The 13,949-nt window shown below is 44.5% G+C and overlaps 2 protein-coding genes across 2 annotated transcripts in view; one reads left to right on the top strand and one right to left on the bottom strand.

Moving 5' to 3' along the window:
- Positions 1–5,092, bottom strand: part of tubd1 (tubulin, delta 1) — a 7,789-nt gene extending 2,697 nt beyond the window's left edge. Inside the window, exons 1-7 of the mRNA XM_056611781.1 lie at positions 4,550–5,092; positions 3,649–3,796; positions 3,250–3,466; positions 2,638–2,869; positions 2,201–2,365; positions 1,115–1,255; positions 37–220 (exon numbers count right to left, since the gene is read on the bottom strand). Coding sequence (XP_056467756.1) covers positions 37–220; positions 1,115–1,255; positions 2,201–2,365; positions 2,638–2,869; positions 3,250–3,466; positions 3,649–3,796; positions 4,550–4,700 — 1,238 coding nt within the window. The 5' untranslated portion in view covers positions 4,701–5,092. The remainder of the gene's footprint in view (positions 1–36; positions 221–1,114; positions 1,256–2,200; positions 2,366–2,637; positions 2,870–3,249; positions 3,467–3,648; positions 3,797–4,549) is intronic.
- On the top strand, positions 5,078–13,949 carry rps6kb1b (ribosomal protein S6 kinase b, polypeptide 1b). Its single transcript, XM_056611779.1, has 15 exons — positions 5,078–5,285; positions 6,169–6,212; positions 6,324–6,444; positions 6,680–6,748; positions 7,360–7,507; positions 8,673–8,730; positions 8,843–8,943; positions 9,053–9,143; positions 9,339–9,429; positions 9,528–9,635; positions 9,723–9,785; positions 9,976–10,053; positions 10,936–11,043; positions 12,155–12,267; positions 12,876–13,949. Exons 1-15 carry the CDS (start codon positions 5,217–5,219, stop codon positions 13,123–13,125), a joined length of 1,512 nt encoding a protein of 503 aa, XP_056467754.1. The 5' UTR covers positions 5,078–5,216; the 3' UTR covers positions 13,126–13,949.

Below are 13,949 nucleotides of genomic sequence, written 5' to 3'. Positions count from 1 at the left end.
ACTTGATTTGAAGTTGGTGTATAAAGAAACACCCACCTTGAAGCAAACATGTTCCAGGCCTTTCGCACCATGTTATCAAGAGGTTTCAGCAGAGTTTGGCTGTTGCTGACTAGCGTAGCAGACTTCTCGTACTGATTGAAGGAAACGGGGGATTTCCACATACTGAAAGCCTCTCTGGGTGGAAGCCATGAGGTGTAGAGCGCTGCATCCTGAAATCCATCTGTAAACATACACACATTGTTGGATTTTCTTTAGAAAAGAGCGTGCTTGAGAAGATCTACGCCTATTCCGTGTTTATTACAGCGCCACTGTGTTCTTCATAGAAATGATCTGAAAACGTATTTCATGTTCTAAAATATGCAGGGGATTACACATTTGTATATATCTTACACTAAAGTATTCACTTTCTTTATACATTTATATTGAATTTCACGGTAAGATTTAGCCCCTCCAAGGTTGAAGGCTGGAGAGACTATCAGAATAAAAACAAAACGTTTTGGAAGTGTCAATACTAGTAATACTGTAGTATAGAGAATGGGATTTAGTGCTTCCATTATTTAAATCTTTGTTGATCAGCATTAACTATGGATGTGTCCAGGTTAATTGTAAACAATGCAGCTATCGTAAACAAAGACAAAGAAATAAAAACAGAAAATATTGATAGTTAATTACATAACACTCATACAGTAGCACATATATAATAACCATTTTGAACAATTTGCAACCATCCTGGTTAACAGTGTTTCCATTGTACCTTTCTTTATCTTCTAACAATTACATATAATATGCGAGTGGTCCGTCTCTGCGATCACATTACCTCCAACATGCGTGGCTTTCCTCCTGATTCTAAGTGCTTCTTTTTTATAATCCCTGTATGGTCATGTTCAATGAAGTCTTGTTAAAAATACCAAATCCTTACAGGATAATGGTATCAGATTATTCAAATTAAATTGTGAACATCAATTATTTTAGAATTTCTGGTTACATATTCTTAAAAAATACAAGTAAAAAACATGCCTTTTCTTTTTATAAAAGGTGTATTGGATTTCTTAGTTGAAAAAAACTGATATATTACGATCTTGTATAGCAGTTGTATTAAAAATAAAGTGCTCACCAGCTTCTGCACTGAAGACATCTTTCCCCCTCAATATGAGCAGATTGGCCAGAGACCTGTTGAAACCAGTCGTTCTAAAGCTGTGAGCCCACTCGGCACCACCACAGTGGACCGGAGGGGCCCGCACCTGCCAGTCTATGCCTGTAGAAAAGATATAAAGAGGAATATTATAGCCAAATATGTATACTTACATATTTAAAGATCAAACTTTGCTCTAAATAGCAAAGTATATTAAGAATAATACAAATGTACTCACAATATATACAGTATATATATATTATTTTTGAATAATAGGTATTTTGAATTCACCATGAATTGAATGAACCCAAGTGGTGCAAACTTCAGATGAAGGGCCGGAAGTGAAATGGAAAACATCGAGCAGCAGTACTCTTACGTAAACTGTGGAACCAGATACTACAAAAAAAAAAAAGTAATCAACCCAAATGGTTTATCAAGAATGATTTATTACACAATATTTACGATTTATCCGCTGTTGAGTCAGTAGACTCGACTGAGGATTCGTCTTTCACACATGACAAACTATATGTTCTAGAGGAGGCATACAGTTTTCATGTGTGGCTGGGTTCCCCTAAAAAAAACAACGATTAGTCTAGTGTTCGCCTGGTTGAGTGGATGCTTTTAGTTTTCAGGTTGAAATGCTTCTAAGTCACTATGCGTACGATTGGTTGTACCCCTAGTAAACCAAAACATAACATTAACAGCCTTATTAAAGTTTGTCTTGCTACTACAGACAGAGCATCATATCCTTCAACCATAACGCTTGGACACAACATCAACCCCCAAGAAACATATCCAGTGTATGTGTATCCAGTGAACACTTCCTGCCCTCCATCTCATGTTCGCTGCAATGGTCTGACATCATCTACCAACCACCTACATCCCATTCCCCAGGGTATATCATCTTCAGAACATGAAACCAAATGTGCCAGTGTGATGTGAAACATCCAAAGAGCTAGATATCATAATGGTAAATGTGTTATTATATACCATAATAATATATATTAAATCATATAGATAACATAGCGTAATGTATTTTATGTTCTTAATTGTTTTGAGCCAACTTGCCTTCCTCCATCTTGGTGTTAGAGATGAGCATCTGCCGGAGGTGCTTGAGGAGGCCTGGCCAGCTGAACACACTGTAGGCCATGGAGGAGCTGGCCACCTGCGGGATGCCGCACACACTCAGGAGCTTGTACTCCGGGTGGCAAGCCAGACTGCTCACCAGCTCACCTGGGGAGGAGTTTATTTTATTTATTTAACCTTTATTTTTCCAGATAAAACATCAAGAACAGTTTCAAAAGAGAGCCCAGCTCACAAAACACATTCATCTCATAGCATATATGCTTTAGCATTGATATTTTGTCCATAGCTTCGACAATCACATGAAGGACTTATCCGGGGAGCGTCTCATTGTTCCTTTTGTTCTTTTGCCGTGCCGAGCCGTACCGCACAACGGAGAGGGGCCGCGCCGCAAGTGAACACGCCTCTCGCACGCCTCTCACCCAGGGGGTTTCTGCTGTAGTCGCCGTACGAGTCAGTGGTCAGGGCGGGCTGCAGCACACTGGCCAGCTGGTGGGCGATGACCCTGTTGACGTCCCCGAAGGATATGTGCTTGATGTTGAGCAGCTGAGCGCAGATGCGGTGCACGGTGTCGTTCTCGTGCACCAGGATGGCGTCCGACAGCCCGTAGAGGTGAGACAGCGTCAGCACCGAGTTGTAGTTTTGCACGATGACCTGGAGGAAGGAGGAGGAGGAATTTACCTTGAAAGGACAAGGTCACACTATGTTTTTTTTACACTTAATTCTAAATGAGAGACGGATATACATGCAGTGATGACATTGATTCACAAACTTAATATTAGATAGATAATATTCCAGACTCCCATTTTTCTCAGCATGAAATATGAGTCAGTGCTCTCTTATATGAACGAAGAACTTAGCCTGACGGTTTAACTTGAAAACAAAGCTTGCAAAACATATGGTACAAAACTCGGGACTGAGTATTCATTTGCCTGTTTGTTTTCACCATAACATCCAATCATAATATTTACGTACTGACTTCCACACATAAATAAACAAAAGCCAAAACAAGTGTGCACTCACAACAGCCCTACCTCCCCGCTGTCATAAGGCCAGGTGAGATGGTTGAGGATGAAGGAGTTGGGGTAGACTTCTCGGAGACACTGCGTGACATATGTGCCGACCCCGGACCCCGTGCCTCCCGCCACGCTCATCATAGTCACAACTCCGGCCAACCTATCACAGCGCTCCACCTCCCGCCTCACCAGGTCTTCCATAGCCTCTCTGTGCCGTGGACCGTGGACACAGTAACTATAGCAGGACACAAAAATATCTGTTGTGTGTGTATGTGCAGTGATCAGGCCCTAATAGCACATGCAGCGATGTTTTACAACAACGTTGGTGCTCCTCCGTGATCTATTTGTTGCTGTGACCGGTCATTTATCGTCAACAAAAAAGATGAGCTCATTGGTTTTTGGGTTGATGGTGCTTACCCGTTTGCCCAGTTGTTGCCAGAACCCTGTTTCTGGCTAAAATGGGATTTTTCCCCATATCTCCACCTGCCCGACTTGGCTGCCTTGCTCATACTGTGGTTGATCACTTTAGGCTCCATGTCAATGAGCACAGCCCTTGAGGTTAAGTCTGTTGGATTTACACAAGAAAAAAGTATTAATTATGCATTAAGAATTGACCAGGTAACATGAGTAGATGGTGACATCTAGACAAGCGTGTTGATGTTCTCCATGTTTGACATTGTTACAAGATCCTGCGAGATAAGCATGCATCTTCGAAGGAAGATTAGATGAGAAGTACATTAGCAGTTGTAGTTCCAACCATAACCCAATGCATCATCTAAAAGAGTGCACACGATTGACGTCACGATGAACTTGAATGAACTCGGGTCACTATGGAGATTGGAGACGCGCTTCGCAAACAGCTGGGGACGAATCTACACTGGTCCGTTTTTACCACTTAAGTTTAAAACAATGTGGAATCGGTTATTTCAAAGACTCACGCATGTGCCCTCGTGAAAGACATACTGGTACTTTTTTGGGACATTCTAAGAAACATACCCTTTGAATCCACTTATTCTGTCACCTCGTCAGTTTCATTCTGGGTTGTTTACGTCCATGTCTGGATCGCAATGTAGTCATATCCCCAGCCTCCTGCCGTGGTGAGACTGGCACCATCATGTTCATACGAGAGCGCAGGAGTCGAATACTACGAGCTCTGCGTAGCCCTTAAGTTTTAATTTGAGGGCTGACGTTGCATGTTTTTCCCTGCGAGATCTGCCAACATAGCGTCAACTGTCATGGTGACTGAAGGGTGACAGCCCAAACCAAACGATGAATAGTCGAATCATGATCCGCAACGCATCAGAAACAGCCGTCCTACCGCCGGTGGTCGTCTCGTGGAAGAAGCGCGCAGTGCTGGTGTCGCTGTAACCCCTCTTCTGTCCGTCGCGGGCGTCCTTACAGATCACATCAAACAGCTCCTGGCCCACTTGGTTACCGCACTGTCCGAGCTGTACTGTTACGATGGACATCTTGCCAAGAGGTGACCAGCCCAACACACCTTGGTTTACGCCACTGCTGTTCGTTAGTGTCACATAAATTAAATGACTGATACAGACGCCGAATTAGTTTTTTGAAACTGGTGCGCTTCACGGGCACTTCCTGCATGCGTTGTCTCGAGAGCATGGATGCAAGATCCGGTTCTACTGAACGGACCGCCCAATTAAAGGCAAAACATATCCTATTGGTTTTTACCAAAATTTTCAGTCAAGGATCGTAGATCTATTCATCGTTATGCTTAACATAACGAGCAGATCATGGAGTAAAGCCCTAGTATCTGTCAACTTTCAGAGACGCATGCAACAGTACATGAACACAAGCATACTCCTTCAGCTCTCATCCCCAGGTCACCGCCCCTTCTGGATGGTGCGCACTGCGCATGCTCAGTGTAGTAGCCGGTTATGGCGGCGACGTGTGTTTGTCCATGAGGTGGGGAACCCGAGCTATTCTCTCGGTTTGCGAGTCAGCAATCTGAATCAAACGCAGCCATGGCTGGGGTGTTCGACATCGATTTGGATCAGCCGGAGGAAAATGTCTCCGACGATGAGATTGAGGAGGTACTTTAATGAAACCCTTTCTAGGTGCAGTTGTGCCTATGTGTAGCCGCTAGCTCGGTAGGCTGCTGGTTGGCGTACGAGGCCCGCTTCCCCGGGCGCAGGCCTGTTACAGTAGCATTGGAAGCCCATTATGCTAACTTGCTGCCGTTTTAGAAAGTGTAACTCAGCTGTCAGCTGTCAGGGAAGGGTTTTAACTCGGCCAAAGCAACGGTCTATTAAATGCAGCGCTTCGTTTCGTTTTCATTGGGCTAAACCAGTGCTGTCAGATTTGCTCTTTGGCGTTTAGTTTGCACGTTTGCTGTGCCGGGAGACATGAGCCGTGGTTACTTCACGGTGTGCAGTAAAGAGAGACATGAGCCGTGGTTTCACCATGGTGTGCAGGGAGACACGAGCCGTGGTCACTTGTTGGTGTGCAGGGAGACACGAGCCCTGGTCACTTGTTGGTGTGCAACAGTTTATTTGCGCAAGTAGAGCTGCAGACAGAACCAACCCGATCACTGTCCTCTGTACACCTCATCCCACGTTCAACACTGGGTCTGTTTCCCCCCAGGACAGCATTTACAATAAGCAACTCGACATTGATGTTGGTAAAGCTTTTAGTGCGTTCCTGGGTCTGCAACATGACAGCTGTCATTTGTCTGTGTGATAACCTGCTGACACCTTGGGTACATCCTTTCTTGCTGATTATCTTGCATCAGGCTAACATCAGTGTGACAGGTTGGGCATATTTACATGCAATGGTTAAATTAGACACCGAAGTTCTGTGCTGTCAAAATCTGTTATGTTGTATTCTACGTTATATTATATGCTATGCTTTAGTGAAACAGAAGGAAACTGTTTAAATGGCACTGTTTTGTTTTGTTTCCTCCACTGCCTGGATTAGACCCAGATCAACGACTTCATGGACCAGTGCAGCGGCTTTGAGTTGTAAGTGCTAGCTACTGTGGTGTGCTGGGCAGAGAACATGCATTATATGGCTTTCTGACTTTTCTCAAAAAAGTAATAATATTAATGACTGATTTGATGAATCTATTGCAGCAACATGGATGACTGCGAGAAGATCGAGATATCAGAAGACAACGTCAACCGAGGGACGGAGAATATCAGACCGGAATGTTTTGAGCTCCTTCGGGTGTTGGGGAAGGGCGGCTACGGAAAGGTACTAGTGGTGCTATGAAGGTGACATGTCTCGATTAGAACTCGCACTGTACACGCTAGAAGTGTGAATCTTTTGGTATCTCAAGACTTATTTTTGGGAGTCTCGATTCAAAATCAATGCTTGTTTCTCAACGAGTCTTGACAGCGCTAAAGAAGACCTTTTGTAATTGCATTAATGATCGTAACACTGCCGTTTGCAAAGGCAGCACCAACTAATGATTCCATGTCTTGTTCAGGTGTTTCAGGTTCGCAAGGTTGTCGGTGCTGCTTCAGGCAAGATATTTGCCATGAAGGTTTTAAAGAAGGTAACTTGTATGTTGTTTTTTTTGCCACTGACCTTTTCTTACCGCTATTTACTTCAGGCAAGACACATGCATCCTCTGATTGATATTCATTGTTGCCACTTCAAAAAAAAAAAATGCATCAGCAAAAATGATCACAGATCACAATTTGTGAATGTTGACTCTGTCTGCAAATATTAGCTTTATCCCCCTGAATCTTACTGTTCGGGGTAAGATTTGAACACTATTATACTATAGTTCCATTAGTGCCACTTCGCTAATGCTGCCTTGGCATGTAAAGCACTTTCTCAGCCTGTACGGATGTTGCCTTACAGTCGCGCTGCCTGTGCTTGATGGTCTTAAAGGACCGTAATGACATGACTCTAATCTTGTGCCACTCTGCTTCGTCATTGTTCTTTGTACCTAACCAAATGATGTGCAATAATACTCAGTCAAATATTTAGTGCCCATCCAGTACCCATACATGTATCTGTCATATTGTCACTGTCACACCGGGTAATGATAGACAGGGAAATGCATATTTATTTTTGCTTTGATCTGGCCAACACTACCCTTATGTTTGCTGACATGTGCGGAAGTACTTTTTCAAAAACGATTTCACATTGTTCCCACAGGCTATGATTGTACGAAACGCAAAGGACACTGCACACACAAAGGCAGAGCGCAATATCTTGGAAGAGGTGAAGCATCCCTTCATCGTGGACCTCATCTATGCCTTCCAGACAGGAGGCAAACTCTACCTGATTCTGGAATACCTCAGTGGTCAGTACAGAGCAACACACACACACTTTTATGGTCATGCATCAAATCTCAAATCATCTTACCCCTTCCCCTTACCCCTTACGCCTTCCCCTTCCCCCTTCCCCTTACCCCTTCAAAACAAGGGGGAGGGGTAAGGGTAAGGGGTAGAAATGGGATTGGGCCTTAAATAGGAGTGCCATCTTTTAAATGACCATACAAATATGCTCTGGTGTGCACACTTCAAGAGCTCTCACACTCGCTCTCTCTCTCTCTGACACATACACACACACCACTCTACACCCCCCCATGGAGACCAGTCAATAAGATGTATGGTTGCAAATTCTTTCTGCCTCTCCGTTGTCTCCCGAGTCCCCGCTCAGCCATTTTAGACCTTAAGCGTCTCTAAACACAAATAGGGGTTGTGTGTGGGTTCAACACGGCCTCCCTCTCTTGTTGGCAACAAACAGTAATGTGCCCTTGAAGAATGTCTGTTCTCCAGGGTTTGTATTGAGCAGAACTCTGATGTGTGAACTGTGTCAATACATTGGACTACTTTTGGTGAAATAAAACACACACTTGCCCAGTTGCCGTTAAACAAATATGGATTATAAAAAAAAAAAAATGTGTGGAAATTATTTTCCTTTTTTGGGGGGCTGGAAATATCTTCAACCTTCTCATTTTGGGAAGAGACTTGTTAAAGTTTAAAAATACTCTATTCATCTTCAAATCCAGACAGGTTGCCTGAGTCCCACTTTAGGGCCTCGGCCAATCGTGGTGTTTGTTCTTGGCCGCAGCAGTTTATGTTTACCACAATGTTCCAGCCACTGCTTCTGCTCTCACAGTCAAAATAATTTTCCGGAAAACACTAGTTTGATTCTTCTTTCAAGGCATTGGTAGGCCTTCGTTCGACAAGCTTCTGCCCCTTCTGTCTGTTGCAAGAAGCGTGTTTTTTCTACTTTTTTATTCCAGGTCGAATTCACAACCCTTAATAATAATAATATATAAAGAAGATTCTCCTTTAACCGGCCTCAATCACAAAGCAGGTCAGGACCCCCAGGGCTGATGACTATCTCATGGACACTTGTGCAGGACATTATTCAAGGGCGTCTGTGGGAGCATCTAAAGAATTGATATGTGTTTGCTAGATGTGTTTGTATGACCCTGGTTGCGTTGATTTTTTTTTTAGGAGGAGAGCTTTTTATGCAACTGGAGAGAGAAGGCATCTTCATGGAAGACACTGCCTGGTGAGTGTGCTTTCACAATCACCACTTTTGCGATCATCTTGCGGATTCTGTATGTTGGAAATGCATTTTTTGTTGACTGCGTGTCTTCATGGTAATGTTGTTGTCGTTGTAGTTTCTACCTGGCAGAGATCTCCATGGCTCTTGGCCACTTGCACCAGAAGGGCATCATCTACCGAGACCTGAAACCTGAGAACATTATGCTCAACAGCCACGGTGTGTTGACGTCAGCATGCATTCAAATTCCTTCAGAACCCAAATCCACAATTCTTGCTGTGCTGAGAAAGTGGAAAATAACTTGACATGTTGTTATTTTTTCTCCCAGGCCACGTGAAGTTGACCGATTTTGGGCTGTGTAAAGAGTCCATTCACGACGGAACAGTCACCCATACATTCTGTGGTACAATCGAGTACATGTAAGCCCCACACTCCCTAACTTACCTGCCCACTGCTCATCCCTCATAATGTAAGGGAAAACTGTGTGTGTGTGTGTTGCCCCTCTTCTCCCCTATTTACATTGGACATGCGCCCGCGACCTCCTACCCACACTATGAGTGCGAATCTGCTGACTGGGCTATAACCCGACCCGTGCGGGCCCCCATTGTTCACAGGGCCCCGGAGATCCTGATGAGGAGCGGGCACAACAGAGCGGTGGACTGGTGGAGCCTCGGAGCCCTCATGTACGACATGCTCACGGGAGCGGTGGGTCACGCACCCGCCACACGGACCAGCCGAGGGTTATCGCTTGTAGTTTGACTGTGTTTGAAATCGCTTTCTTTTTTTTTGGCCTCTCTTCTTAGCCACCGTTCACAGGTGAAAACAGAAAAAAGACGATTGATAAAATCTTGAAGTGCAAGCTGAACCTGCCACCCTACCTCACACAGGAAGCGAGAGATCTCCTCAAACGGGTAACCTGCATTTTTTTATTTTTTTTTCTGCAAGTTGTTTTCATAATCCTATATAGATAGTATATGTTTCTCTCTTTCTTTTGACAGTTGCTGAAGAGAAACGCCTCTTCACGATTGGGAGCCATGGTGGGTGACGCTGCCGAGGTCCAGGTGAGCTCATACTCGATGTTGCAGGGCCTAGCTGGAGCACAACAAGCTTTAGTCTCAGACCGTATGCTATGCACACAAACATTGCAACCAAGAGTATACCGCTGCTGTCCTATTTTGATCTTCCCATGAAATTAACCAAACCTCTGGATCCCTGCCTCGGTGTCACTCAGTCTCATGTGCTGTCCCACAGGCCCATCCCTTCTTCCGGCACATCAACTGGGACGACTTGCTGGCCAGAAAAGTGGAGCCTCCCTTTAAGCCTTTCTTGGTAGGTAGGAGGACACACGGAGTTCAAAGCACAACCACGATTAACATTATCTGCAATTGAAAGGTTGCTGGTTGGATCCACGTCAAAGACAGGAACACGCTGTACACTAAATCGATGGCCAATTGCGTCGAGCCAAGTGTAACCCAAGCATCCCAGTTTTGTTAGTTCGTTTTTTTTTTATTATGGTTGGTTTATTTTTATCGCTTTGAAGCTAACGTGAGGCAATTTGGAGAAACCAGCCAGAGTAAGCTACTTTTTTTTTTTTAATTTCCAACTGAAGAAATCCACGCCCTCCCTTCAGGCCTTCCTCGAAAGCCGCCCCCCCAAAACACAAAGAACACTAGCTTGAGCAATAGGTCTGCCTAGCCCTGTGGAAGAGTCTGGTCATGCGCAGTGAGATAGTGGAATGCATGCAGGTAGCTGGGTAGGTAGTTAGACAGGGTCTATGACCTTGATACACGCCTCTGACCAAATTCAGATGAGTTTTTTTTCAGCATTTGATTAGTTGATTTCTGTCATGTTAAGAGAAAATCGACAAATGTGAAAAAAATAAAGGTTCTATAATTGAATAAATTGCCTATCCGAGCTTTAACCGTAGTCCCTATTTTGTGCCTGTTTCTATGAAAACGAGAAAGGGTTTTAATGTCCCGGTTATATCTCTCGATTGGATTGAGAACCGGTTGCCTGACAGTTAGCCATTAAACTGTAATCCAGTCTTCTCTTATTTCACACGCCTGTCTATCCGACACCATGTCTCACATTCCTGAACCCCACATAGGTTGTAATTCTTCTTCCTTGTCTTGTTTCCCCTCTCCTTCACCCTTTCCTTTTCTCCCCCCCCTCCCCCCTTCCTTTCTATACCTTGCTGTCCCTCCTTTGCAGCAATCCGCCGAAGACGTGAGTCAGTTCGACTCCAAGTTTACCAGTCAGACCCCAGTGGACAGTCCAGACGACTCCACCCTCAGTGAGAGTGCCAATCAAGCCTTTCTGGTAACCACCACACTGCTCTTCACCTCTCATATGTCCTTTGCTTCCTAAAATAGACTTCTAATTAACGTCTGTGGCTATTTTATGTAGCCGGTTTATGGCTATATTGAGATGGATTGATTATTCATAAAGTTACAAATAAAAGTAACACACATCAGGGGTGTGCAAGGTGTGTTGTATTGAACAAGGGAAATATGTAAGGGATAATCACCTCAAGGCAGGGCAATAAACAGTTTGATATGCCTGGCTCGTGGACGGCTTACCTTCCCCGAGCCGGGCATATCAAACTGTTTATTGCCCTGCCTTGAGGTGATTATCCCGCTTGTTCTACTTCTTGCTTGCCAACATAATGAAAAAAATTAAAATACTTTAATAATTATGCTTGGAATAATCATTACCCACCCGTAAGGTTATTATGCAACGGAAAGGTTGTTCACTCCTCCAGTAAATAGGACGGACCTTAACTATGACTTGGCAACGGGAGGTATTCTAGTCCGCTGAGCTATGAGCCAGAGAGCTAACGTTATGGATTGTACATATTATATTTATAATTCGAAATTGGTCCAAGCCTTTACACCACAGATACTAGGGTCTATCGCATATAACCGCGTTGCCTGATTAGTTTTAATAGATTTTTCGCAATTTACCAGCTCTCGTTTTCAAGACTAATCACCACAATTCGTTTCAATGGGAATCGCAACGGTCTATACTTTCAACATAAAGTGTACATATTTATAATTAGAAATTTGTCCCAGCCTTTATACCACAGATACTATAGGGTCTATAGCGTTTTCTGATGACAGCTTAATGCATTTTTCACAATTTACCAGCGCCAGTTTTGAAGGCTGAATCGACAATTTGACTGGAACTACTTAGCAGGTGTCCATCAGGGATTAATGGAAACCCTGCAGCCAATCAGAGTCAAGTATTTCAAAAAATACAAGCGGCGTATTGATCTACTATTTGATGACGCTGTGCTCAGTCAGCAGCAAGTAGAACATATAAGTCTGCGGGCAACCTGCCGGGTTAATGCCCTCCTCCCAGCCAATCAGAATCAAGCATTCTTAAATGAAGTAGAATAATGTGTTCTAACAAATGCCTCTTAATTATACAGGGTTTCACGTACGTAGCCCCATCTGTCCTTGAACACATGAAAGAGAAGTTCTCCTTCGAGCCAAAAATCCGCTCTCCCCGGCGGTTTGTGGGCAGCCCAAGAACCCCCCTCAGGTGAGTCCTGTTTTAATCTCCTCACTAAGGGATAACGCTTCTTTACACATACAACACTATCCAGCCCCAGAGACACCTCCGTATAGCTAGTCTAGGCATTTCGCAGAAACCAGCCAGATTAAGCAAGATTATGAAAGTATCAAACCCAATAAATCCCACCCCACCCTTCAAACCCATGACTAGCTCGCTCGCTTTAGCAATAGGGCTGTCTAGCCTTGTCTAAGACCTCGGTACTGAGCAAACGCAGGTAGCCGTGTAGGTAGGTAGGACGGCGGACAGACGGGCCATCCAATCATTTAATTCAGCACAAATTAAATTAATTATTTAATTTTATTTAATTTAATTATTAAACAGATACACGATTTCTTTGTCAGAGCATTTGATTTGATTGTCGGAATGTGAAGAGAATTTCGACAATTTGAGGCCGACTTTGCACACCCTAGCTTTAATGGATTTAAATATGTGAATCACACCAGTAATTATCCACACCAAAGAGCGCTGTTCCCGTGTGATCCAACGAACGAAACCCTGACCTGTTTCTCTGTCTCACCCTCCGTCCCCACGCCCTCTCCTCCTCCACCTCCTCCACCGACCGCACTCACACCCAGTCCGGTGAAGTTCTCCGGAGGCGAGTGCTGGTCCCGGAGCGGCCTGATCCCCAGCGCCATGATGCGTCCCGCGCCCCAGGAGCAGGCCATGGAGCTGTCCACCCCCGAGCAGATGGACGTGACGACGGGGAGCGAGGCGTCCGCGCCGCTGCCCATCCGCCAGCCCTCGGGGGGCAGCATGGCCCAGGCCAAGCAGCCGGCCTACCCGCAGGCCGCCAAGAGGCCTGAGCATCTACGTATGAACCTATGACCCGGCGGCGCTCCCCCACGGGAGAGGTCCACCTCCCCAAGGGCGCTATTAGTCCTTTTCTGATTTTTCTTTTCTTTTTTTCCTTCATTTTATTTTATTTTTAAAGATAAATACAAAAGAAAAGGCAAAAAAAAAAAAAGAGACGGACGCTAGAGACAATGAAACTGTTGGAGAGCCTCACATCAGAACTCACTACCGTCGCGTCCTGGACGTTGTGCGGTGGTACTGGAGGGTGTGTGTTGGGGGGGCGGGGGGGGGGGTACGGTACTCCAGTGCGCTAGAGCCATGCACAACTCACTACGACACCACCACATCACAACCTTCACCTCAGGTCACCTTTGACCTTTTTGTCTTCTGACCCTTAACCTTAGCAGAACTGGCCTAGTAAGACTGAACATGTTTTGGGATCCACAGCCTTCGTATGACATGGTCATACCACCACGATGACGTCTTCACCCATCCGTTGCACTAAAACGCAGTCGCGGGCTACGTTTCGGATTACATACGAAGTGCTTTGTGCGGTTTGAATTTGAAAGCGAATGTGGAATTTGCTTTCTGAAGAAATAAATAACGGCTGGGTGATTTTGACTGCCGTTCTTAAAAATGCTTCCCGAGTCTGAACAAAATCAATGATGATGCTAATCCAAAAAAACGATTACGTTTTGAAGCAGATTTGGTCAGCAGAGGACCTGATGATGAACAAGCTTTATGTCTTAGTAAGTTTTACAAAATAGCTGCATCAACTATGCTATAAAATGGATAAATGAGCCTAAATAAAATAAAAACCTTCTCGTAATGTTTGTCGTGGATCACTTAAATCTTTT

The sequence above is a fragment of the Gadus chalcogrammus genome, chromosome 16, assembly GCF_026213295.1.
Source record: "Gadus chalcogrammus isolate NIFS_2021 chromosome 16, NIFS_Gcha_1.0, whole genome shotgun sequence".
In the NCBI taxonomy this organism is placed as follows: Eukaryota; Metazoa; Chordata; class Actinopteri; order Gadiformes; family Gadidae; genus Gadus; species Gadus chalcogrammus.
This window is presented reverse-complemented; position numbering and strand designations above follow the sequence as displayed.